Source organism: Pan troglodytes, chromosome X (genome assembly GCF_028858775.2).
Source record: "Pan troglodytes isolate AG18354 chromosome X, NHGRI_mPanTro3-v2.0_pri, whole genome shotgun sequence".
NCBI lineage: Eukaryota > Metazoa > Chordata > Mammalia > Primates > Hominidae > Pan > Pan troglodytes.
The window spans coordinates 32,018,359-32,045,921 of record NC_072421.2 but is presented as its reverse complement, the minus strand read 5'-3'; the positions used below and the strand labels follow the sequence as shown (position 1 = coordinate 32,045,921).

General features: G+C 37.1%; 1 protein-coding gene across 15 annotated transcripts in view; it reads left to right on the top strand.

Annotated features, from left to right (window-relative positions):
* DMD (dystrophin) overlaps positions 1-27,563 on the top strand; it is a 2,616,526-nt gene that overhangs the window by 2,273,488 nt on the left and 315,475 nt on the right. For all 15 annotated transcript variants that reach the window (XM_063804906.1, XM_063804905.1, XM_063804907.1 and 12 more), the window contains one exon: positions 13,406-13,552. In XM_063804906.1, coding sequence (XP_063660976.1) covers positions 13,406-13,552 — 147 coding nt within the window. The remainder of the gene's footprint in view (positions 1-13,405; positions 13,553-27,563) is intronic.

Sequence of the window (27,563 nt, the reverse complement as noted above, 5' to 3'; positions counted from 1 at the left end):
TTAATGAAGAAAATTCATTTTCTGTTCCTTTCGTTTGACTTTAAGTAGTTGAATATCCTGCCTTTTAATTTTGTTTGCAAGAAATAAAACCATTTTAGAAAGACTAAAAACATTAATTACATTTAGGAACTACAATAATCTGAAAGTAAAATTGGATATTAAAGGACATTTTTGCAATCCTTTTTAGCCCTCCTCTGGTATTATTTTTATCACTGCTCTTAAAAATTTGTATTAATCTTTGGTTCATTTCTGCTTTAGTATTTCTAAGTTAATAATATATTGAATGAAAAATCAAATCAGTAAAAATCCATTTTGTTTCAGTAGTGAGTGCCTTCCCCCTAGAACCAAAACTAAATAAATGTGCTCCATATAAAGCAAACTAAGTACAGCATATTGCACGGGTAACTCACAATTCTAGATTCCTCTATTAATCATTATTCAGACATGCAGACGTAGCTTAATTTGCTTTAATAAGTGAAAAGAGAATCTCTTTGAGACTGCTATCTGCAATATTATACTTTGTCCTGCATTTTCTTGGTCAAAAATTGTATTTTATAGCCATGATATATTTTGGCTTGGAATTGGCTTCTTTATAAGCCTAGTTAGTAATAGTCATCATTTAAATGAAATGATATCCATTAGCCTTAAGCTGCATGATTACAGAGACTTGGTCTATCTTACGCTGTATTTCCAGTGCCTAGAACATTCCCTGGCATATAATAGGTACCCAATAATAGTTTTTGGAATAAATGAATAAACAAATTTGTGCAAAAGCATAGGGCAAAATGCTATCTTTTAGATAGCGTGACCCTTAAAAATTATGTTGCAAATGATTTGCTCCATTTGCCACCAGCTTATTTCTGGCCATTGTTACTTCTTGTCTCTGCGTACAAACACTCTGTGTCTCTTCTCCTTTCCGCAATGACCACAAGTTATACTGATCTACTTGAGATTTTCCAGGTGACTATTTCATGTCCAGAGGAACATGCCTCTTCTATTGTTCCCCTCTGTGAATGATTTCAGTCACCTTATCTACTCAGGAGGTCTCTCTTCCCCTCCATCAGCATCTTTCTCTGCACCTTCCAAACCCCTATGACTCAACTTCTCATAATATGGATTGCATTTTTTTAATGACCCATTAAATTGTGTACCTCTGCTAATGATTGTGAGTGTGTTGAGACTTACATTTTTCCAGTGGATGATAGGTATATAATATACACACACACACACACACACACACACACACACACACACACACATATATGTGGGCACAGTATCTAGTGGATATAAAGTAAGTGTTTTCAAGTGAGTAGTAATTAAATCTAAGAGTTGCCGAGAAAATGCCATTCCCGTTTTGTGGACATCTTCATTCTACATTGTAAAGGCAACCTCATTCAAGACCCACCACAATCTTGATCCCAGAAAACACCCATGATTCATCTTTTACAGCTGCCCTGTACTTCATATTTTAAGTTATTAAAGGCTATTTGCTTTTCCTCAGACACACATTAAACTTTCCTACCTGTTACCCTTTGTTCAAGTTCTGAACACATATCTTTCTTCCCCACACTGTGCTTCCTCTTTATCAGTTTCATGTACCTACTTTCCAATGTCTAGTTCGAGGAGACGTTTATAAGGCTACATGATAGAGGTTGCCCCTGGGGGCGATGTGAGAAATCAGCTCCGAAAAGGTAGCTACCCGGCAAAGGATCTTAGTCTGTGACTCTCTCATGGATGAACTTATTACCTACTGCTTTGCAGAGTCTCCCTGGACTAGCCTGAATAGGAACTTGTGTGACTATATGTGAACTAAAAGAAGGAGAAATATGCCTAAACTTCTCATCCATCTTTGTAACAGCCCTAAAGTATGCATGTTACTATCCCTTTTCTACACAAGTGGAAAATATTTGTAAATGAACTTCGTTACAGTCTAATATTTGATGACTTCTTAGTTCATATCATTATTTAAGTAACTTTTCTTTAGTGGAAAAGCCCAAAAATTAGGGAGGCAGGGAGAGAGAGAGAGAGAGAGAGAGAGAGGGATCATCTATAATCTCAGCCCCAGCTTCTATAATCCCAATCCCTGCAAGGGCCTCTTTGGGCAAAGAAGAAAAAGGCACTGTGTTTTTGAAGAGATCCCCGGTCCTATGCCAAGCCTAACCAATTTGGTAGTAGAGCCCAGGCTGGATTTCAGTTGGTTTGTAGTCTTCTAGTCTTTTCATATGTAAATATTTTTAATGCTTTTATTCGGTGTTGTTAAAATGCCCTCCAAAAGATGCACTAACTTGTACCACCACCACCAAGCAGAATATATTTTCCTTGAATAGGCTACTTCCTCTTTTTTTCCCACTCACTCCATTTTTATTTTAAAAATCCCTGGTAGAGACCAAAAACTGAAATGTTATATTCTTGCCCAAAGAATGAGAGATGCTTCAGAAATTAGCAAATGCTCCAATATAAATCAAGTGATAGATATAAATAATTCAGATATGGGATAAGGAAAATGGGTAGCTTTCTCTTATTTAGGAACTGTATGTCAGGTTTCTGTGAGAAACTATGTTTATGAAGCAGTCTGACAATAGCTATTGGTCTGAAGTATTAGTAATTAGTACAGAAGTGCCTAATTCTCTTGACTGCTTGTTCTTTAATAAAAATGTATTGAGGGATTATCATGTACTATGGCTTGGCATATACTGGTGAAAAACAATAATGTAGAATTGCCTTAATAAATTTTCTGGTCTTGGGAAGGAACGGACAATGAATAAATGAATAGGCAAATATATATGTACTTGCAAATTGTGATCGGGGTTAAGAAGGAAAATAGGGTGTTGAGAGTCAAGGAAAAAGGAGACACTTTACGTAGGGCAACCAACTGGGGATAGGCTATCTTTAAAAGTCACATCTAACTGAGATCAGAAGTATATGAATAAGAGCCAGCTAGGCATAAAGTGGATATATAAAACTCCAAGCAAAGGGAACAGTGTATCTGAAGGTTCTAAGTCAAGAGTAAGCTAGGGCCAGGCACGGTGGCTCATGCTTGTAATCCCAACACTTTGGGAGGCCGAAGTGGGAGGATCACTTGAGCCCAGGAGTTTGAGACCAGCCTGGAAAACATAGAGAGATCCCGTCTCACAAAAAAAAAGAAAAAGAAAAAGAAAAAACTAACTTAAAAATATATATATATATATCAATGCCAGTGGTGTGTGCTTGTAGTCCTGGCTAACTTGGGAGGCTGAAGCAGGAGGATCGCTTGAGCCCAGGAGTTTGAGGCTGCAGTGAGCTATGATCGCACTGCTGCACTCCAGCCTGGGCAACAGAAAGAGGCCCTGTCTGAAAAATAAAATAAAAATAAATAAAGAAATAAAAAGCTTGATGAGTTCTAGGAACTCAACATTTTCTAACTTCTTATTAGAAATGCCAAATTCTCAGGCCCGCCTTACACCCACTGAATCAAAAGCACTAAGTGGGACTCAGCAGTCTCTGTGTTAACAAGCCTTCCACATGACAATGAGATGCACACTATTGTGTGAGAATCACTGCCTTAGACTGATGTTTTGAGCTATTTAGGGGAGGGAGAGGGCCCATTCAGGGACAATGGTGGTTAACATATGTGGCTCAGACCAAGAAATGATTGCAAGCCCAAAAACTTGTTAAATGTAAAACTTCAGGCGCAGTGGCTCACTCCTGTAATCCCAGCACTTTGGGAGGCCGAGGCGGGTGGATCATCTGATGTCAGGAGTTCAAGACCAGCCTGGCCAACAAGGTGAAACCCAGTCTCTAGTAAAAATAGAAAAATTAGCCAGGCATGGTGGTGGCGTGCGCCTGTAATCCCAGCTACTTGGGAGGTTGAAGCAGGAGAATCGCTTGAACCCACGAGGCGGAGGTTGCAGTGAGCCAAGATCGCACCATTGCACTCCAGCCTGGGCGACAAGAGCAAAACTCCATCTCAAAAAAAAAGTAAAACTTCATCTGTCTGAAATAACTTCTGAATTTGAAGATGAACATCCTCATGGTTGATATTTTAATGGTTTATGGATTATTACTTACTTTTAAGGAAGTTAATAGGTTTCATTAACTGCCATTTTGCTTCATTTTGTCACATATAATTAAAATTTTTCAGACAGAAAATATTGGTATTTTTTCTGTTTCCTTAGCAACCTAAAGCATGACCTGCTTAAATGACTTATTTGTGCTCATTAAAAACCTTTTTGTGTTAATTGTGTATATTTTGTATTTAGCCTCTGTGAAACACTCATGAACTATCTTTTTATTTGTTTTAATTGTGTCATTGGAGAGCTTGAAGTATTTTGTGGGTTTTTTTTTTTTTTTTTGCGCTTTTTGTCTATAAAGGGGAGATAACTGGCAGTTGCAGTTAGGATTATAGAAACATTTTCCCAAGGAAATTAATAAAATTTGTTCAAGTTTCTTCTTTTACAAATTGTACTTATTTTTGATTTTTTAAATAGTGGTAAAATACAAACTACATGAAGTTTACTATCTTGGCTCTATTTAAATGTATACTTCCATGGCATTACATACATTTACGTTGTTCTGCTGCCATCACCACCATCCATCTCCAGAACTCTTCTCATCTTGCAAAACTGAAACTCTATGTCTATTCAACGATAATCCCCACCAGGCACGGTGGCTCACACCTGTAATCTCAACACTTTGGGAGGCCAAGGCAGGCGGATCACCTGAGGTCAGGAGTTCGAGACCAGCCTGGCCAACATGGTAAAACCCCATCTCTACTAAAAATACAAAAATTTGCTGGGCGTGGTGGTGCACACCTGTAATCCCAGCTACTTGGGAGGCTGAGGCAGCAGAATTGCTTGAACCTGGGAGGCGGAGGTTGCAGTGAGCTGAGATCGAGATCATGCCACTGCACTCCAGCCTGGGCAACAGAGTGAGACTCCATCTCAAAAGGAACAAAAAAGAAAAAACAACAATAATTCCCCATTGCTTCCTGCCCCCAGCCCCTGGAAACCACCATTCTATTTCCTGTCTATAAATCTGAATACTCATTTCTATATCTTCTTTGGAGAAATGTCTATTCAGGTTACTTGCTCATTTTTTAGTCAGGTGATTTGTTTTCTTGCTATTGAGTTGTAGGAGTTCCTTGTGTATTTTGAATACTAACCCCTTACCGGGTGTATGGTTTGCAAAATATCAATTGCTCCTGCTATGTTCAACTTGTTCTTAAGAATAAAAACTTTTCCTTTGTGGTCAATACTTCCCTGTTCCTCATTTCCAAATTTTATACATGAAGGAAATATGAGCACCCAGAAAAGAAAGAAGATAGACACTGTTAATATGGCCAAGATATAATTCGGCTTTTATTATAAGAACATTGGAGTTACAAGCTTCATAGAAAGCCATGTCCTAAAAGATGAAGAATTATGATCAATGCAAAGAGAAAATGTTAAAAAGAAAAAGTTATCCTTTTATGTTTGGGTATATATTCTTTTTCGATATTGTAAAGAGAAACTAGAGTTTTTTGTTCTTGTTTTTGAGACAGAGTTTTGCTCTTGTTGCCCAGGCTGGAGTGCAATGTTGCAATCTCAGCTCACTGCAACCTCCACCTCCCGGGTTCAAGCAATTCTCCTGCCTCAGCCTCCAGAGTAGCTGGGATTACAGGTGTGCACCACCATGCCCGGCTAATTTTTCTGTTTTTAGTAGAGACAGGGTTTCACTGTGTTGGCCAGGCTCGTCTGTAACTCCTGACCTCAGGTGATCCACCCACCTCAGCCTCCCAAAGTGCTAGGATTACAGGCGTGAGCCACCGCACCTGGTTGAGATTGTTTTTTATAAAAAGATGTGGATTCTTTATGGAAAACACAGAGCAGTTAATTGCTATTTTTTTAATGTCACAAATTTGGAAGCGTGTTGAGTCTGAGAAGAAACCATAGTTAAAATATAATTACCGATAATCGCTTGGGAAATAAAAGCCCTAAATTTCTTCATGCCTACAAACTTGATATTGTTTTCCCAAGATCTTTTTTTTGACTTTAACCTTTCTTAAGTGTTTCTGATTATGCTAAATCTAGGCCATTAGTTCTGAGTCTGTTTCATTATTTATATTGTTATTCAGTTTACTCGTCAAAAGTGATCATGCCCAAATATGAAAGTTTACAAGAATTGCCCTGAAAACTGAACGCAAGGAGACAATGAAAAGAAACTGCATAATATTTTGCCTTCAGGCTATCACAGTAAAAACTGTTGCTGGAAAAAAATGCAATCACATCTCTTTTTTTTTTTTTTTAAAGTACGTTTCAATGGCATAATTTATTGTCGAGAATGTCTCTACCAGAAGCATAAGTGATACTAAAGGCAGAGGGTTGTATTCGCTCAGTCTGCAAAGTATCCCCTTTGTCTTAGCTCCACGCAGTCCCTCAGAATTTGGCAGAAATGAGGGACTCAACTTTCGAGAAAGGGTGACAATCCCAGTTTTGTTGGAGAGCTATGAAATAGCCCCATAGTGTTAGTAATGAAAATTCACTTAAGAAGTCTCCTGCAGGCCCGGCACGGTGGCTCAGGCCTGTAATCCCAGCACTTTGGGAGGCCGAGGTGGGTGGATCACCTGAGGTCAAGAGTTCAAGACCAGCGTGGCCAACATGGTGAAACCCCATCTCTTCTAAAAATACAAAATTAGCCAGGCGTGGTGGCGGGCACCTGTAATCCCAGCTACTCAGGAGGCTGAGGCAGGAGAATCACTTGAACCCAGGAGGTGGAAGTTGCAGTGAGCCGAGATCGTGCCATTGTACTCCAGCCTGGGCAGCAAGAGTGAAACTCCACCTTGGAAAAAAAAAAAAAAGGAAAGAAAGGAAGGAAAGGAAGGAAGGAAGGAAAGAAAAAAGAGAAAGAAGTCTCCTGTATAAAAAAAGGAAAGAAAGAAAAGAAGGAAGGAAGGAAGAAAAGAAAAGAAAAGAAAAGTCTCCTGAAAAAAAAATACCACAATATAAGTGCTTGACAACTGAAGTTCAAGGGTAAAGGCTATTGGGAAAGCAGATGAAGTTAATCTAAGTAATGGATGCTGTTGGTGCCCCAGCCAGATTCGTTCACTGGGTTGGTGCACCCATTCCTCAGTGACTCTGAGTATTAGCTGCTAAAGCCTCATGGTTTCACCCCTTTCCAGAGAACCTCCCTCAGCCAAAAGGAAGCCACCTTGACTGGCATGTCCCACCACACCTTCTCTCTTAAAACCACCAGGGGTACAAAGGGAAAACCCCTTTGTCTCATCATGGCACCTGCTGTTGTACAATTTGTGATCTGGGAATTCCCGTGGGGCCAGATTGATGCTGGTCTCCAGCCCATACCACATCCCAACTTAACTTTCTTGCCCTGTCTTCCTGCTTCTCTCACTCCCTTTTTCTTAAGAGCACTCAGACTCTGCTTCTCTGAAACCTGGCTGAAGGCAGTAGGTATCTGAAAGAAAAGCTGTACCTACATTCTGGGCATCAGAGCAGTCAGGGAACCAACCAGAATGAAAAGTCAAAAATTACAGATAATGACGGAAGTCTCTGAGCCTGATACATTTCATGAAGGGCTTGCTTACAGCTCAACTTGTGTTTCTTTTTAATTGTTTCAACAGCATTTGAGTAGCTCATTCCGCCCAGGTATTTGAGAGATTCCAGTAGGCCTCTGATCCTCTGGAAAAAGCAAGATACAGTCCTTGACTCTCTTGGCCCCATGAGGATGATATATCTGCAGAGAAATGCAGAAGCTGCAAAACATAGCTGGGCTGTACCTGCTGCCAATTCCCGGGTAATTGCATTCTGTGAGGGCTTCCCTGAACCACGAGGAAGAGCCCCGGAATAAGTACTAAACACCAGTATTTATAGGACATGATTTCTAATTGCTCATCCTTGCCTTCTCATGACTAGCTCAGCATGAGGAATGCTGGGACTTTTCTTTCCCAGCACCACCTCTTTTTAGGCTATTTTTCAAGAGTCTTGGTTAACAAACATTTGTTTGACAAGGATTCATGGTAGACAGCAATGCCATTAGTCCCTACTTAAGTAATATTTGTAACATAAATTTCTCTGCACGTGTATGTAGCCCAAGAATAACACTTCATTTTTGGAACCTAGTAATTTTGAATTCCTAGTAAGTGAGATAGGACGTCTATGAGTTAGCAGGTTAAGATTTTGGGAGGAATATTTAATATCCCTAAGAAGGGAAGTTTTTCAAACACTGAGTAGCACTATATATATTTTTATATATATAGCCATATATATATATATATATATATATATATATATATATATCTCACACCATTTATAAATAAACTCATAAGTGGCAAATCCAGTAGAGCTAATCTGAGCATCCCAGAGTCTCCCCTCTCTGTCGCTTGTTTGTGCAGCTACTCCTGCTGTGGCCTTTTATGAATTATCCTGGACTTCTACAACTGACCCCTCTACTTTCTCTCCATCTACAAGCTTCATTTTGCTTTGCTTTCCTCCTAATCCAGTTTAGATTCCACAGTATGTTTTTTCAATTACATCCTGGCTAATATTGAAACTCCCTTATCCCTAAATGTGTGAGCCACAGTCATCTGACGAAACCCCAAACCTGGATCAACTGTTTTCCCCATGCTTACATGCAACACTGTTGGAGAAAATGAGAAAGTCAGGCAGATTGGTTCTGCTAAAAAATGTTGAACCTCATCCTCAAGTGGGCCCTCAACACTGTTTGCCAACCTCATTACGTTTCTTAGGTCAACTCCCTCTCACAGTCTCTATTACGATTAATTCAAATGTTCCCACTTACCCTTAATTCATGTTTTCATTCAGTGACTATTCATTGCACACCAGGCACTGCACGCTATGCCAGGCACTGCAGACTATGCCAGGTCTGTTGATTCCTACTTCACAGAGGAAATAAAACCCCTCCAAGCAGAATTCCCTCAATTTACTCTTTCTAGTCTTTCCAACTGACCTTCTGTGCTTTGCAGTAGGAATGTTCTCTTAACTGTCAAGTCAAAATTCCTCCCTCAAAAATAAGATTCCCTTGTTAATAGACAATTCCTTTCTTTTCTTAGAAAAGTAGTAGATGACTATAATTTTAAATGTGTATTTGAACAAATCCTTAGCTACCTAAAGATAAGCAAAGATATGACAGGCAATTTAATTTTATATGAAGAAAAACTTATTATATCAGACTTACCTATCATTCTAAATCAGTACTTTTGTATCTATAATCAGACAACATTTAATGAACTGAAAATTCTGCCTGTGTGAAACTAGTCATAATAAAATTAGACTTGGTTTGCTCTTTCATGGAGAACATATTCCAGATGTTTAAGTGATTCAAAGAAAACCCACAATATAATGGCTTTCTTCAATGTTTTCTCACTTACTGCTTCCAAACTAGAATAAAACCTAATGCAATCCTGATGTCACTTAAATAGCACCTCGTATTGCTCAGCGTTAACTGTGCTTTTTGACATTTTAGGTGTAGTGTTTAATAATTTAAACACAAATTTATGTGTGTCATATTAAAAGCTCTAATCTGTGAAATATAGCCAAACCAATGTCACATCTATTTAAATAGCAAAGTACCTGTGTTCACCCTTTACAGGGTGAAGGTCTTGTGACTCTGTGTTTAGGCGGCCATACTTCTTGTTATGTATGCTGCTGGGCACTGAGAGCCCACAGCGGTGAGCCATCCTTGGGTGGTAAAAGCTGCTACCAAAACCTAAATCAAATGCCAAAGTGAAGACTGACATGAGCATTCTCCTGCCTCCTTTTCCTTTTTATCTTTCCTACCATCTGTTATCTCCTTTCTTCCACCTTCATGCGTTGAGTGCCCTCATGATGATTTCTAGCTGACTGAAGTCCTTTAGTCTGCTCAACCCCATCTAGAGACTTCCCCAGAGTGAACCTTTGCCCCCAGTTATCTGTTTATCAACTGACCTCACACCAGTCAAAGCTTCCATTGTCAAATATTTTCACAGAAATTTAGGAATTCAGATTGAACTGAATATTTGGCATTTTTTCTTTTTTTTCTTTTTTTTTTTTTTGGAGACAGAGTCTTGCTGGGTCACCCAGGCTGGAGTGAGTGCAGTGGTGCCATCTTGGCTCACTGCAACCTCCACCTCCCGGGTTCAAGCGATTCTCATGCCTCAGCCCCCTGAGTAGCTGGTACTACAGGCATGTGCCACCACGCCCGAATAATTTTTGTATTTTTAGTAGAGACAGGGTTTCACCATGTTGGCCAGTCTGGTCTCGAACTGCTGACCTCAAGTGATCCACCCATCCACCCACCTCAGCCTCCCAAAGTGCTGGGATTACAGTCATGAGCCACCCCACCTGGTCTGGGTTGTTTTCTTCATCTTTAGCAGTTGTCTTGTTCACAACTACTTCAACAATATTTATTTTCTTTTTCTTTTTTGAAGCAACTCTCCAGAGTATTTGGCCTGGTTTTTATAGAAATAATAACTTTTTTCTTTTCTTTTTAAACTAATATTTTTATGATTTAGGAAATCTTTATTAAATTACATAATCACAACAGTTACTGGCAAAGATAGATTGGAGAACATACACACAACTGACGGTTGTAACAAGTCAACTGATGGGAGCAGAAGGTCCACACATACTGACAGGCACCTCGAACATTTTATTGAGGCTGTGAGAGGTTCCCATCACTGCTGTTTCACAAAGAGAATGAAGACTTCTTTGGCTAATTTGGTGAGTCTTAAGTGGAGATTAGTTAAGAGAACTTCCACTATCATTGCTTGAAAGAAGCAAAAAAAAAAAAAAAAAAAAAAAAGAAATCCCAAGATCTTATGGTAAAGTTTAAAGAAGAAAAGTAAATTTTAAAAAGAAAAAAAAAGAGGAAAAGGGAGAGCATTGCAATTAATTATGAGTACCAAAACTTATTTTTGAATCCCCCTCATCCTCCAAAACATTGAAGCAGGATTAATATGTGTGCTCAGGAATTTGGGAGAGAAAATGAAAATCAAAATATTCTAATAAGAGACATTTGAAAATGTACATTGTGTCACCTAAAGGGAACTGAAATCTAGCTATGGCTTAACGAGGTAGGATAATCAACTTAATGGCTTGAGAGTCTTGCTTGTAAAGAGAGATGATTAGCACAAAGGACTCACCTGTATCACTGAAAGATGCTGCCTGCTGGCTTGCCCTCTCTGCAGAGGTTCCTGTTTACAGTTTCCCCTCACATGATATTTACTTGTGGCTACTAGAAATGCACGTTATTATCCGGAAGAGAATGATTTCAGTTTGTAACCGTTGTCCTTGTCCAAGTTTCCCCCATTGACATTTAAGAAATCTGTTTTCTAACCTTTCTATTATGCAAAACAAAATTAATATGGATCATTTCCTTTTAGAGATAAGTATTCATATATATGGATTTAAACCACTTTTCTCCATGGGCCCTTATTCTGATACTTTTAATCCATGTATTTATTCATAAGGAAATGGAACAATATTTGCTATCCACCCCTATAAAACTTTCTGAATTTCACACTGATTCCAGTGACATTCCACTAACACGAAGTTGAATACAGATGAATACATCACATATGATTTTTTTTGCATGTGTATGGTCAGAAGGGGCTCTCCTTTGTTTGTTTTTATTAATATATAATTCACATACTTTAAAATTCACTCTTTCAAAGTGTACAATTCAGTGGTGTTTAGTATATTCACAAGATTGTGCCACCATCACCATTGTTTAATACCAGAACATTTTCGTTATCGTCCAAAAGAAACCCCCTGATTGCTTAACGTAATGTTTTTAATGACCACTTTTTAAAACTTTAAGTTCAACAGAGTGATTATCACAATGTTTTGTATTATCTAAGAACTACACAACAGTGTTATGCTCTATACAGCACCACAGTTTACTGATGAAGTATTCAGGTTGATTTGAGAGGATAATGTCGTTCTTATTTTGAATGTTCATACTGGCTCCTTTTATTTGGAGTGGGAGGAAATGCAAGGCTTATAAATGAGGTCAGTGTAACCAATGGTTTTATCAACATAGTGAACCAGACAGAGAAATAACACCTGCCCAGATCAAGCAAGTCAAAACAACATGTATAGTCAAGTGGTGCTGTCCTTGTACACAGACATTACATTACACAAACTGTTCTCCTAAGTGAGGGAATTTGTCCCTTAGAAATTGCCTATTGGAACATTTGAACATCATGCATCATGTTAAAGATCCATAAATGCCATCTCGATAGGGTAGATATGATGCATGGTAATATCCTCCCCATATCTGCATAGGGTTCTTCTGCTCAACGGATTGCTGTGATGTATTGCATCAGAGACTCCTGCTCTAGTGCTTCAGAGACAGCTGAGAAGCCCCACGGGAGCCTTCTGAAGTCATTGCTACAAGGGCTAAAATACCAGGAGATCAGGAAGTCATTCTGAGGACTTGACAAAATACCCTACTCCCTAAATGAAACTGTTATGATGTGGTTGGTGCGAAGTATGCATGCAATATTTTATGACTGAATATATCTTTCTATTGTAAAAAATAAGGATCCATTTCTGGTTGTGACATGAGTAGAATTTAGAATCCAGCAGCAATATATTTTTCTTGTTACTTTGCCAATCCAGAATTTCTTAGGGGAAGCATATAACATAATAGTTAAGAATATATATTCTAGAGGCAGGCAAACCTGCATATAGGTATCCCAGGTTCCTCAATTTTTACCCATGAGAGCTTGGCAAGGTTTGTTTGTTTTGAAAACAAACCTCTGCAAGTTTGTTTTCTCATGTATAAAATTAGAATTCTCCAACTACTGGCCTCATAGGATTGTTGGGTAGAAATAAAATCAGTTTATGTATGAATAGAGCTCATCATGGCATTAGGCACCTAGGAAGTGCTCAACAAATAGTAGTTATCATTATTCCTCCATTAACAAATATCCATTGTTATAATACTACCACAATAGACTGTCTTAGTCTGTTCCAGCTGCTATAATAGAAATGCCATAAATTGGATAGCTTGTGAAACAACAAAAACTTATTTCTCACTGTTCTGGAGGTTGAGAAGTCCAAGATCAAAATACCAACAGATTTGGTGTCTGGGGAAGGCCCATTCCTCATACAAAGCACCTTCTCACTGCACCCTCACATGCGGAAAGGAGCTAGCTAGCTCTCTGAGGTCTCTTTTGTAAGGGCGCTTATCCCAAAAATCATCTCCCTAAAGGCCCCATCTCCTAATACCATTGCCTTAGGTGTTTTGATTTCGTTTCCTTTTTATTTTTTAGGATTTCAACATAGGAATTTGAGGGGGGACACAAACATTCAAACCGTAGCATAGAGCGAACATTACTGGCACTGCACCCTAAAGAGAATAAGCCCAGGTATCAGTTCTTCTTGTTTTAAATATTCTCATCTTCCAATTTGCTTTTGACTATTGCACACAGGCACTTCGAGGAGAAATTGCACCTCTGAAAGAGAACGTGAGCCACGTCAATGACCTTGCTCGCCAGCTTACCACTTTGGGCATTCAGCTCTCACCGTATAACCTCAGCACTCTGGAGGACCTGAACACCAGATGGAAGCTTCTGCAGGTAAGCACATTGTAAACATTGTTGTCCTTTGTTACAGTAAAATAATATACAGATGAAATTTGTAAAGAACAATGAAAGTACTTTTTTCATTTAATGTTCATGGTAACATTTGTGAGGATAGAGTATTTTATATTAGTTTATAATTCCCATCTAAACATTTTCAAATTATTAATATTAATTTTGGAAGCAACTGAGACTTAGTATATGTCTTAGTCTGTTTAGTGTTGCTATAAAAGAATACTTGAGGCTGGGTAATTTATAAAGAAAAGGTGTTTATTTGGCTCAGTTCTGCAGGCTGTACAAGAAGCATCTGCTTCTGGCAAGGGCGTCAGGCTGCTTCCACTCATGGCAGAAGGCAAAGGGGAGCTGGTGTACAAAGATCACACGGCAAGAGAGGAGGAGAAAAAGAGGGAGGGGAGGTGCCAGTTCTCATGAAAACTGCTAGAGCAAAACCTCGCTCACTACCGTGAGAATGGCACCAAACCATTCATGAGGGATTCACTCCTACAACCCAGACACCTTCCACTAGGCCTCACCACCAACACTGGGGATCAAATTTCAACACGAGAGTTAGAGGGAACATCCAAACTCTGTGTAGCAGTATTCTTACGATAAACAGAAAATAATGCTGAATCATGATGGAAGATGTGAATTGCCGCCATGCAGTTCCTTTGTACTCTTACTGCTTGGATTCTTAAAAACATCTTTCCCTTTAGAATCCTAATTTAAACAAGAGTCAATAGTAAGATGTGTCCAAAAGTCATTTAAAGAAAGAGCATCCTATCACAAACTTACATGTGGAAGTTTCTCGTAGGTTTGCGTAATAAATACAGGCAATGTAAGTGTGCTGCTCAAGGTCACACTTACTAGCCGTGGGACCTGGAGCAAATTACTTAACCTTTCTGAGCCTCAGTCTTTCATCAAAAAAAAAAAATGCGATAATAAAATTCTCTACAATATCAGTTTATTATTAGGATGAATAAGTCCAAATAAGTGGAAAGTGCTTGGGAGCGAACATGCCAAATGATAAACACTCTACAAATTCTAGCTCTTGATGTTGTTATTATTATTATTATTACAGTACACAGGTTTTGGAATCCAACATATTAGCTGAGTGACCTTGGGGCCACTTAATCTCTGTGGTTGTCCATTTACTCATCTCTAACATGGTTACTGTAACATTGAATGAGTTAATTCATGCAGAGTAATGGTCGTAGTGGTGGAAGAGGTGCGTCTACCTTCTCAGTGTGAAGGACACCATGTTATACCCCAAAACCCTAAAATTAGTTTAACCGTAGAATTAGAGAATCATTTTCTCTCCTTTCCAATTTTCTCCTTTCCAACAGGATGCAGAAGGTATGCCTCTGAGGAAACTGGGTTTAAAACTATTTGGTTTTAACTTTTTAATAAGAAAAATATAATAAACCAAATCACTTTCCTATTGTCAGTCCATTTAGGGGTGTGATTGAAAGCCCTGTTAAAGAATTGCTAGATCTTTAATAAAGATAAGTTGCAAATCCCAGACCTCTTGAGATCTCACATAATTTAATTCTTGTTGTGATGGATAGTCCTGAAAGATTTGTATTATAGATTGTTATAAGTGGCATCGACTAAAGCAAGGCGATATAGCTAAGTGATTATATGCCTTTCTCTGTTTGCTCCATAGTAGTTGAATACTATTAAAATCTTATCTGTTCCATCCTTAGTATGTTTTTCATCTTAAGTATAAATAAGGAAAGTAATAAATGTCCAAAGAAAACCAATGGCCACATTAGTCCCATATAAGTGTTCTAGAAGTATATTTTATAATTTCTTTTAGAGAGCAGAATGCCACGTTTGCTTTCAGAACGTGGTAAAAGATTTGTGATAGTGGCATGTAGATTTCCAAATGAGGTCAAAGGATTATGACTAGTAAGAAAAGTTTTTTTTTTTTAATCAATGCTAAGTGATCCATTCTAGTTGCACTATTTATTTGCATTTAAGGTATCAAAAACAGTAAATAGCTTACTATGTAGCCGTTCTTAACAATGAGTAAAAACTTGGTTATAAGTACAGGAAAACACATGTAAGGAGATAGTATGATATAGCGAAAAGAGCATTGGATTGACTATTAGGAGGTCTAACTTCAAACTTAAGCTCAGCCATTATTTGACCGTGTTATTGTGAGAAAGCCATTTAACCTCTCTCAGCTTTAATTCTCCTCATTTTTAAAATGCAGAAATCTATTTTGTCTAAGGTCACATACAGTTCAATCTTATGATTCTGTCTCTAGATATCTGGGGGAGATACACATTTGACAGAATTTAGTTTAAAACCAATGAAGTTCCTTTCTTTATTCATAATACAAATGTGGTTTGTTGAAATTAATATTTCTCCTTGTATAACTCTAACTTTTAATCTCTTCTTCCCTAAACCCACATATACACAGCCTTCTCCTATTAAACAGTTCAGTTTGTGGTATCTGCTCTATATTGTAGCAAATTTCATGTTTCTATTTTTGAACATGACCTTAAAGATATGCTTAAAAAGTGTTTTTAGCAGAAAGCTGATAAATCCAAGGTTTTGGTTTGCATATAACCGAGTCAAGTTAGTTCCATTCTTTTCTTTGATAGTAATTCTGCTACATTATAAATGTGAGGCCTTGTTCAGAAAGAGAAGAAAGCAAGAAATGAGGTTCACATCAAGCAATTTTTTTCCCATTACTGGAAAAGCAATTCATACATCCTGTTGAGAATATTTTATATTTAGAACAATGTATGTGAGGCTAACGCATTATCCAAGTTCTATGGCGGGAAGCTTGAGCCCACCACTATTATGACATCATATTTTTTTAAATAGTAAATGTCAAAAAAGACATTATATTTCTATGAAAATAAAGAATTTAGTCACAATGCTATGTCAATCTTTAAATCGTGATAAAAACCAAGTACAAGTTCATCTTTGCCTCTGTCCGCTAAGACAAAGAAAAATCAAAAAGTAAAGAACTCTCTGGGCATGGTGGCTCACACCTGTAATCCCAGCACTTTGGGAGGCCGAGGCAGGCGGATCACTTGAGGTCAGGAGTTTGACACCAGCCTGACCAGCATGGTGAAACCTCATCTCTACTAAAAATACAAAACTTACCTGGGTGTGGTGGTGCGTGCCTGTAATCCTAGCTACTCTGGAGGCTGAGGCAGGAGAATTGCTTGAAACCAGGAGGCAGAGGTTGCACTGAGCTGAGATCGTGCCACTGCACTCCAGCCTGGGCGACAGAGCCAGACTCGGTCTCAAAAATAAAATAAAATAAAATAAAAGTAGAGAACTGGAGTAGTAGAAAGGCAGATGTAAACCTGAGAAAAGAAGAAGAGTCTTAAATTTGGGCAAAATAGTATAATAGAAAGATTAGAGTTACATACTATCAGGCCGTGTCTACTTGATATCAGAACATCCTGGGTTCTTTGCATTATCCATTCATTTAATTTTCAAGGAAAGCCATGCTAGTTTTTTAGCTGTCTGTAATATCAGTCAAAATGGTGAAACCAGTTAAGGGATGTGAGCACCAACAATACAGTCAAATCCAGTCACAATTTACCTATGTATAGAATCATAATGTATAGAGAGTTCCAAACTGACTTTGAATCTTCTAATAGAAATGTAAGAGACATTGGTTTGCCTGTTTGAAATTTTCTGTGGGAATGAAGTCCTATTTTCTTCCTCAGAGTAGACACATTGGTATGCATGTTACTATTTGACCATTTGACTTTTTGTGGTGTAGGAAACCATCACTCCTTGCAGTTACAAAAAGTCCTCATGTACATTCATCTAAGAATCACAACCTTGTGATTTTGTATTATGATTATGATTACCTATTATCATTATTCCCTTTTACGTGTAAGGAAACCGAGGCTTAGAAACATGAAGTACCACAGTCACAGTCACATAACTTGTATCAGTCAAGATCTGAGTCAGGTTTTTCGAACTGCTATTCCCATGCTCTTTTTGTCTCCTCTTCTCAAAATCCTATTACGTTTGGACTTAACAAAGCAATAACGGCTGGGTGTGGTGGCTCATGCCTGTAATCCCAGTACTTTGGGAGGGTGAGGCGGGTGGATCACTTGAGATCAGGAGTTCAAGACCGGCCTGGCCAACACATAGTGAAACCCCATCACTACTAAAAATACAAAAATTAGCTGGGTGTGGTGGCGCACGCTTGTAGATCAGCTACTTGGGAAGCTGAGGCAGGAGAATCGCTTGAACCCGGGAGGCAGATGTTACAGTAAGCTGAGATCATGCCACTGCACTCCAGCCTGGGCAACAGAGCAAGACACCATTTCAAAAAAAAAAAAGCAATACTTTAAAACTATTTTGGACAATACAGGTGTAAAATACTTCACTTTTTTACATATATCTTCTTTTTTGAAATGATTCTTAGGTTTATTAACTTTTAAATCTTCCTTTTATAAACCAATGGATTAATGAACCCAGTTCAGTGTACCCCTTAAAAATCACACTTGTTTCAAATATAAAATTTTAAAGCATTATATTCCTCATTGCCTTTAGAACTCAGCAATTGTACTAAAATCAGCCAAAAGTGATTTCAGTGAATCAGCTCTTAAAGCCAAACTAATGCTAATATTTGACCAAGTAGAAATGAATATCTAAACCAGGTGAGAAAAAGTTAAAATGATGATAAACCTTTCTAGTTTTGAAATAGTACACACACTGAGTAATGCAGTCAATCTCTTTATTCACCAAGCGCAAGTAGTATATAAAGGAATATTATACCATTTTTCTTTACTCATGAGTAAACCCACAAATAGCACAAAAGCTGCAAAAACACTTTAACATAAGGAGTATGTGTTTTATTGACTGTAGGAACTCATGGAATGCAAACACCTTTAAAATCTGAATAATATGAAGGCATTTCCAGCTATTAGATTCTTTACATATGTCAAAGAACAGTATCATAAATTATGTATGTTTTTTAAAGGTTTCCTAAGCTTCTTCCAAAGTCATGTAGACATCATTACACTCCATCTGTATACCTCTGTGGTAACTTGCTGTCACAGGGATCTAGAGCCTCATCTTTTGCAAACTTCATTCCTTCTTTCATCCCTTTGTTCTTTCATTCAGTCAGCACTGATTGAGCATCTACTGTGTACCTAGAAGACATTGTAATGATCCTGTTTGGTCCAAGGACATACTAAACAAAACTCCCTTTACTGCTTATGCTATATTAAGTAAAGCTTTAAAGATGGGTTCTCTTTTATTACTTCCATGATGGCCCACCCCTCTCATCCTTTCTCAGTGTTAAAAACCAGAAATATACATACTATCATAACACTGATACTACAAAAGCAGTACCCATTATTATCTCTGGTTTACCAATTATTCAATAATTTCTTATTGGAAACTTGGTCTATATAGTCATAGTAGAAAGCTTTGTGAGAGGATATGATGGGATCATAGTTAGCTAAACAATAGGAGTATTTGTGTGGCTTCATTTTTAAAAAACTAACCAGTTTTTTTTCAAACAAGCAATTCTTATATCAGAACCATTTATATTCTTTACTTTGGCGAGATAGGATTTTCTAAGCAGGTCTTTTATCTGTATCTATGTATGTTTGTTCTTACCATCATTGAGCACAGGATTTGATCCTTTAAATGTGTTGACAGATTTTGAACATTTTCCTCATATCTTTCTTTTTTTTTTTTTAATGATCCTGTACTAATCATTTTGCATTATGGGGTCACTTCTGGACAGAGAGCCTAGCCATCTGCTCTTACAAATAATGTCGGCCTATCACTAACTGGGGATAAGGAGAAGACATCTACCGATGTCTTTCTAGCATGTCCTTCTTGGCTTTTTCTTTCTTTAAGAAGACTAAAATGATTCAGCTTGTGGTTCTACCACAGAACTCAGGAGAAAATGATAAATATGAGGCCATTCTCCAAATAAATATGTTTTCCTACATTAGTGGTTCTCAAATTTTAACAAGCATCAAATTCACCTGGAAGGCTTATTAAAACACAGATAACTGGGCTCCACATACCAAGTTTCTGATTCAGTGGGTCTGGTGTGGAGCTTGAGAATCTGCATCTCTAACAAACTTTCAAGTGAGGCTAATGCTGCTGAATCATGGACCACACTTTGATAACCCCTGTTCTATGTTAAGTACTTGTCAGGTACAGACAAATTTAAAAGTTAAAAAAATATATATATGACTTCTGTAAGACACTGTGAAGGGTTTAGACTCTGGGGAAATTAAGTATAATGCCATCCCAAAAACTCTGTGTTGGAGGAGTGTTCAAGTGCTGCAGAATCATGGAGAACCAAGCACTTAACTTTTCTATGAGGCAGAAAGAGGAAGATAAAGGGAAACGTGGAGGATGAAGGGAAACTGTTAATACAGCCCCAGAAACACAATTTGCTGCTATATGGATTTATATTTACTGTATTTCAAATCACATGGTCTAGAACTGTGCTGTCCAATATGACAGCTACATATGGCCATTGAGCCCTTCAATGTAGCCAGTCGAAAATGAGATGTGTAGTAAGCGTAATATATATACATGTAATATGTATATGTTATATATATGATATATATGTAATATGTATGTTATATATATGATATATATGTAATATGTATATGTGATATATATGTAATATATATGTTATATATTATACATATAATATATGTTATATATTATACGTATAATATATGTCATATATTATACGTATAATATATATGTCATATATTATACGTATAATATATATGTCATATATTATACGTATTATATATGTCATATATTATACGTATTATATATGTCATATATATTATACGTATAATATATATGTCATATATTATACGTATAATATATATGTCATATATTATACGTATAATATATATGACATATATATTATACGTATAATATATATGTCATATATAATATATATATTATATATGTCATATATAATATATATGTCATATATATTATATAATATATATGACATATATATTATATATGTCATATATATTATATATTATATATGTCATATATATTATATAATATATATGTCATATATAATATATATGTCATATATATTATATAATATATATGTCATATATATTATATATATAATATATATGACATATATATTATATATAAAATATATATGTCATATATATTATATATAAAATATATATGTCATATATATTTTATATATAATATATATGACATATATAATATATATATAATATATATGACATATATATTTTATATATATATATATCAGGATGCAAAGACTTAGTACCAAAAAAAGAATGTAAAATATCTCATTATTTTTATATTGATTACATGTTGAAATGATAGTATTTTTATGTATTTGCTTGGGTAAAATGTCATAATGAATTTCACTCATTTATTATGATTATTCAAACTTGGTTATTCTTCTTGAAAATGAATGAAGTGAGCCTGTTGCTTCAGCTACAACAATGGACAGTGTTTCTGCAAAATCCTTACACGTGCCTACTAGAACATTTAAAATTGTACATGTAGCACTCATTATATTTCTATTGGATAGCATTGGCCTAAAAGTAGTTTTCAAAATCTAGCATGGATAAGAATCACCTGCAAAGCTTGTTAAACCAATCCGCCCCCAGAAATTTAGTATCGGGTGAGGCCTGCAATTCTGCATTTCTATCATGCTCCCAGGAGATGCTGTCTATTTGTAACCACATATAGAAATTCATTCCCAAACTACAGATGATAGAGTTTTACAGAGAGGTGCAAAAATATGTTTTTGCATCAAGCATTGTCTGTAGCTTGAATACAAAATTATGTTGCCCATATACCACTGGTTTTCATAAGTAAAGCAGTTGTGTTACAAAGCATACAAGTTTTTATCAGCTAATAGCCTTTTCTCAATTAGCAGATACTAAGTAGTACTTTTATTATGTGGCAATTCTCCAGTTTTTGGAATGTTAATGAGAAATACACAGGGTTAAAAAAAATTAGAAAGCACCTCTCCCAAAATACTGCAGTAAGATGTAGGAAAAACCGCTCTAACATATTCTAAACTATAGGTTGCTCTTATGTAAATATTTCAACTATAATATCTAGTCTGATGTGCCCACTGGCCAGAGTTTTGTAAAAGCTAAAAGTAAAGGAAATAAAAAGAAGAAAGAAGTATGTGTTTGTTTTTGAAAAGGTTAGGTCACAGAAGGATTTCTTGATATTAGGAATAGAATGACCCGTGAAAAAAGGACAATTAAGTTCCAGGAAAACATCTTTTCAGTAAGGAGAGAATAATCATTTATGCTTAACCTCAACTCTGTTAGGAAAAAAAGGATGTAAACAAAACCCTTTAAAGAATTGAAGAAGGAGAGTATAAATTTAAATGCCCAGGATAGTGACCACCCTTAGAGCATACTGAGGTCAAAGCGTACTGTCAAGCTTAAGAACATTTGGTTTTCAATGTTTGTACAACTAATTGTACTTTAGTCAAGACGACTGTAATCGAAATTGCTCAGGTAACCTTGAAACTAATGTGGCCCAAATATTCCAGAGTCTGTCTTTCTCACCCTAGGAGAAGAATGGTCTGGTTTTCAAGGGAATTCTCTATTTTTTTTTTTTTTTGAAGGCATCAGGATGTGTGAAACTACAGGGGGATAAATGAACGATGTACAGAATGTGATGAAAAAATTAAATTATATGAAGTATAAAATGGGAATGAAGCCATCAGGAGCCAAAGAAATATTTATGAATTTAAGAGAGTGAAAAGCATATTATTATTTTCAGATATTTATAAAGTGAACCCAAATCATTATGAAGTATTAATTAGGCTACTTGATTGCTTGATCTTTATATACTAATTTCTAATTTGTTTTAATCGGGAACTATTTTTGCTAGTTCTAAGGCTAGCTATTATGGTAATCCATGTAAGTGTGTTTATTATTGTTTTTAAAAATGGAATGTGTTCCTAGTAAATGTGTTTAAATAGCAAAATGTATTTATGCATGCATGTATTTATTTTAGTTTCCTGAGACCTCTAGTTCCTTACTAGAAACATGTATATAATTCCAGGCATTTAAAATTGCCATGATGGTCATGTTTTCTTGTCCTTTTCCCTTATTCTGCAACTGACATTTGCCCTTGCCTCCAATTTCTCACTGCTTTATTCTTTGTTCTTGTAAGTGTTCTTGTCTCTCTGGACTGACCTCTCTCCTTCCCTGGAGTTTGACCCCGCCCCACCCTTTCTTCTGCATTTGTTTGCACTGGTTGTTTTCTTCATTGCCTTTCCCACTGCCCCGCTGCGCTGCATGTGAAACACTCCACCAGTAGCTGCTCACAGTTCCCATGCTACATCATACCCAGCATTCAAAGAGCTGCTGTTCTCACATGGCCGCCAGTAAGATTCCCGACTCCTCCTTCACAGCACATTCCTCTAGAAAGTAGAAAGAATCCCCTTTCAGGCCACATGAAAAGCTGCATGTTAAAGCCAACTCCATAAAGGGGAATGGAAACTAGCATTTGAAATTCAGAAATGCTACTTTTAAAGGTAAATACCACAAAGTGAATTTCAAATTCATACAGTTTATCATAATACTTCTTTATTTTTATAAATGCTATAATGTCCTTAATATAATGATCACTGTGATATAAGTTGTCCTCTCCCTTAATATATTAATTAATTTACTAAAGGAGACGGGAGGGTGGAAATATAATAAATTAGAAGATAATTATTATATTAGAAGTACAGCCTTTATACATAATTTTACTTTATTCAGACAATCAATGTAGTCATATGATATAAATTTGAGAATAATTTATTTTAGTGAGCATTACGCTTACTGAGATTAATAGCGAGAACTTACCTAGCACTTACTGTATGCCATTCACAATTCTAAGCACTTTTGCATGTGCTAATGCTTTTAAGCCTCACATAACCCAGTGAGGGAGGTACAATTTAACCTCATTTTACAGGTTAGAAAAATGAGGATCCCAAAGGTTAAATGACTTGCCTGTGGTCATATATCAGGTAAGTGAGAGAGCCAGGATTTGAACCCAGACAGTCTGCCTGGGGGAATCTGTCAGAACTCCTAACTATGCAGTACCACTCCTCTGATAAAAAGTTGAATTGACATGACAACATTTCCTATTCATTTATGATTTGACCCTTTAAACAAAAAGAACAGCATCCTTCTCACATTTATTAATTTGTCAGGAATCACCTGGATCATGAGTTGAGGAAATTTAAAGTAGGAGGTTTATATGAATTTCAGACCATGATCTCAAGAATTGCCTGTTTAACTCAGAGCCTGAATCATTCACAGACTAAAAACTAGAATCACTCTTCTGTAGGACCAAGAGGGTTTAATCATCAAAGTCTTGCTGAAGTGAATGGAAATCCTCCTTTGTTCAATCATTCATTCAATAATTATTTTTTTCTGGTGTCTACTCTTTACCAAACTCTGTTTGAGATGATAGGGATTCAGTCATAGACAGACCTTCTCTGCCCTCATGGAGGTTATGGTTTCTTGGGATGACAGACATTAATTTTTTAAATCTCATAAAATAATTACAAATGTGTCAGGAAAGAAAATACAGGACACTACCAGAATATATAGTAAGGACCTAAATGTGTGTGTGTGTGTGTGTGTGTGTGTGTGTGTGTGTGTGTGTGCGTGCTGCAGTAAGGGTGAGAGGCAGGAAAGGGCAATCAGGACACCCTCCCAATAAAAGTGACCTTTGACCGAAATCTGAAGGATGAAGACAAGCTGAGTGACTTTTCTATTCATCTATATCTTTTGTTTTAAATGGCCTGAAGCCTGGGACTAACTAAACAGGGTTGTAAAATTCCAGTATGTAAATTGAATAACTAGGGATCATTTGAAGTAATGGACTGCAGAGTTAATGTATAATTAAGTCACATCTAGGGAAGATTTCCCATCATTATCACAGACAGCATCCTGTTTGCTTTCTTCACAGCACTTATGAAAATCTATAGCTATGTGTTTGGTGGCTTTTTTAATGAAAGTCTGTCTCCCCTATCTGAATGTGAGCTCCATAAGGACAGAGGCCCTGAATACCATATCTACTGACATTTGGCAGTGTCTTTCATATAGTAAGCATTCTATAAATGTCTTGAATAGATGAATGCATAAAACTAAGTTAAAATGTTATTGAAAACTATAAAAATAAGCAGAAAGTTATACCAGAGGAGAAAAATTAGGGGAAAAAAACTATAATTTCTGAAGACGTAGTACTTACATCTAAATTTGTGGCTTCATAAGGTTAACCAACACTTAAATAGTTTTGCAAAAATTCCAAGAAAAAAATGACCGGGTGTGGTGGCTCACGCCTGTGATCCCAGCACTTTGGGAGGTCGAGGTGGGTGGATCACCTGAGGTTAGGAGTTCGAGACCAGCCTGGCCAACATGGGGAAACCCTATCTCTACTAAAAATACAAAAAAATTAGCCGGGCATGGTGGCAGACACCTGTAATCCCAGTTACTCGGGAGGCTGAGGCAGGAGAACCACTTGAACCTAGGAGGCGGAGGTTGCAGTTAGCCGAGATCATGCCACTGCACTCCAGCCTGGGCAACAGAGCAAGACTCTGTCTCAAAAAAAAAAAAAAAAGAAAGAAAAAAAAAGAACTACCATTTGACCCAGCACTTCCATTACGTGGTATGTACCCAAAGAAATATAAATTTTTCTACCAAAAAGACGTGCGCTCATATGTTCATTGCAGCACTATTCACAATAGCAAAGACATAAAGTCAACCTAGGTGCCCATCAATGGTGGATTGGATAAAGAAAACGTGGCACATATACACCACGGAATACTACACAGCTATGAAAAAGAAGGAAATCATGTCCTCTGTAGCAACATGGTTGGAACTGGAGGTCATTATCCTAAGCGAATTAAAGCAGAAACAGAAAACCAAATAATGCATGTGCTCACTTATAAGCAGGAGCTAACCTTTGGGTACACATGGATGTAAAGTTGGGAACAACAGGCACTAGTGACAAGGGCAGGAGGGTGTGGGACAAGGGCTGAAAAAACTACCTATCGAGTACTATACTCACTACCTGGGTGACAGGTTCAACTGTACTCCAAACCTCAGTGTCACACAATATACCCATGTAATAAACCTGCACATGTACCCCTTGAGTCTAAAATAAAAATTGAAATCTAAAAATATAAAATATCAAATCATAAAAATAAATAAGAAAACAATTGAATCTACTGATATGTTTCATTGCTTTTAAAATATCCACTTTGAATTACTGAATATTTTAATATTTTTAGTTTTACACTTCAGCACAGAAAGTCCAGAAATCCAACCCTTGAGTTTACAAAGACACCACATGATAGTTCATAGTTCACACAGCTAGTTAGTTGTGGAACTAGAACCCAAAATTTGCTCTCTATGTCTCTCACATACCTTTTCCCTTTATTCTAATAAAGGCATTTGTCAGTCTAAATGTACAATATTCTAAGACATTTTTTAAAGGAACTACTTATCCAAATCCCACCTGTCTTACAAGGTCCATGTGAAGCAATGAGATAAGGTCTGTGAAAGTGCTTCCGAAACTATTAAATGTTATAAAAATGTTAAGTTTTATTATTAGAACTGCAGTTCATCTCTATGAAACCTTTCTAAACTTTCTCACTTTTCTGAACTTGATTACGCAGCGTCTTTTCTAATCTATTTGTTCTCCCTTTATAAGAAGAATTTAATCCTTTCCGCCCTGCTGGGTTGTAAGAAAAAGGACTCTCTTCTTTTCTATAATCTATTGATATTTGATTGTATTACACATCTAATGGGTTCCCAATAAATACATAGTGAATAGAATTGAACCAAATTTCTTTCTAGACATGTGAAAAAAAATCCTGATCTTTAAATAGAAAGGGTACTTTCAAAGATTATATATAGAACCTCTTGGTATTTTGTATGTGCAATGAAAATATTTTAATTTGGGCCAGGTGCGGTGGCTCACACCTGTGGTCCCAGCACTCTGGGAGGCCGAGGTGAGCAGATCATGAGGTCAGGCGTTCGAGACCAGCCTGACCAACATGGTAAAACCCCGTCTCAATCAAAAATACAAAAATTAGCCAGGCATGGTGATGCACGCCTGTAATCCCAGCTACTCAGGAGGCTGAGGCAGGAGAATCACTTGAACCCGGGAGGTGGAGGTTGCAGTGAGCTGAGATCATGCCACTGCACTCCAGCCTGGGTAGAGAGGGAGACTCCATCTAAAAAAGAAAGAAAGAGAGAGAGAGAGAAAGAGAAGAAAAGAAAGAAAGAAAATATTTTAATTTGTCTTATATTCAACAGTTGCATCATATCTGCATCCTTTTGTTAAAATTGAACAGGCTTCTAGTTTCATATAATAATTTCTGGCCAGGCGCAGTGGCTCACGCCTGTAATCCCAGCACTTTGGGAGGCCGAGGCGGGTGGATCACCTGAGGTCCGGAGTTCGAGACCAGCCTGACCAACATGGAGAAACCCCATCTCTACTAAAAATACAAAATTAGCCGGGCGTGGTGGCACATGCCTGTAATCTCAGCTACTCGGGAGGCTGAGGCAGGAGAATGGCTCGAACCCAGGAGGCGGAGGTTGCTGTGAGCCAAGATCGCGCCATTGCACTCCAGCCTGGGCAACAAGAGCGAAACTCCGTCTCAAAATAATAATAATAATAATAATAATAATAATAATAATAATAATAATTTCTACCAACAGCTGGCAGGAAAAAAATATGAGAGCATAGTCATGAACTTCAGATTCCACTCCCCTTACTTTTGGCATTCCATTCCTCTGAATTATAGCTTATATTTCTTTATTATCTCAGTTTGATTTAGTCTTTCTAAATATTCACCTCTGTTTCCATCCATAAATATTTACTGAACTACCTTTTAATATACTATCTTTTTGTAACAGAGAAAATCAAGTGTAGGTGGATTATTGTAAGTGACAGTTAGGAAATATAAAAAGACCTTGACTTGTCCAGGCGCGGTGGCTCA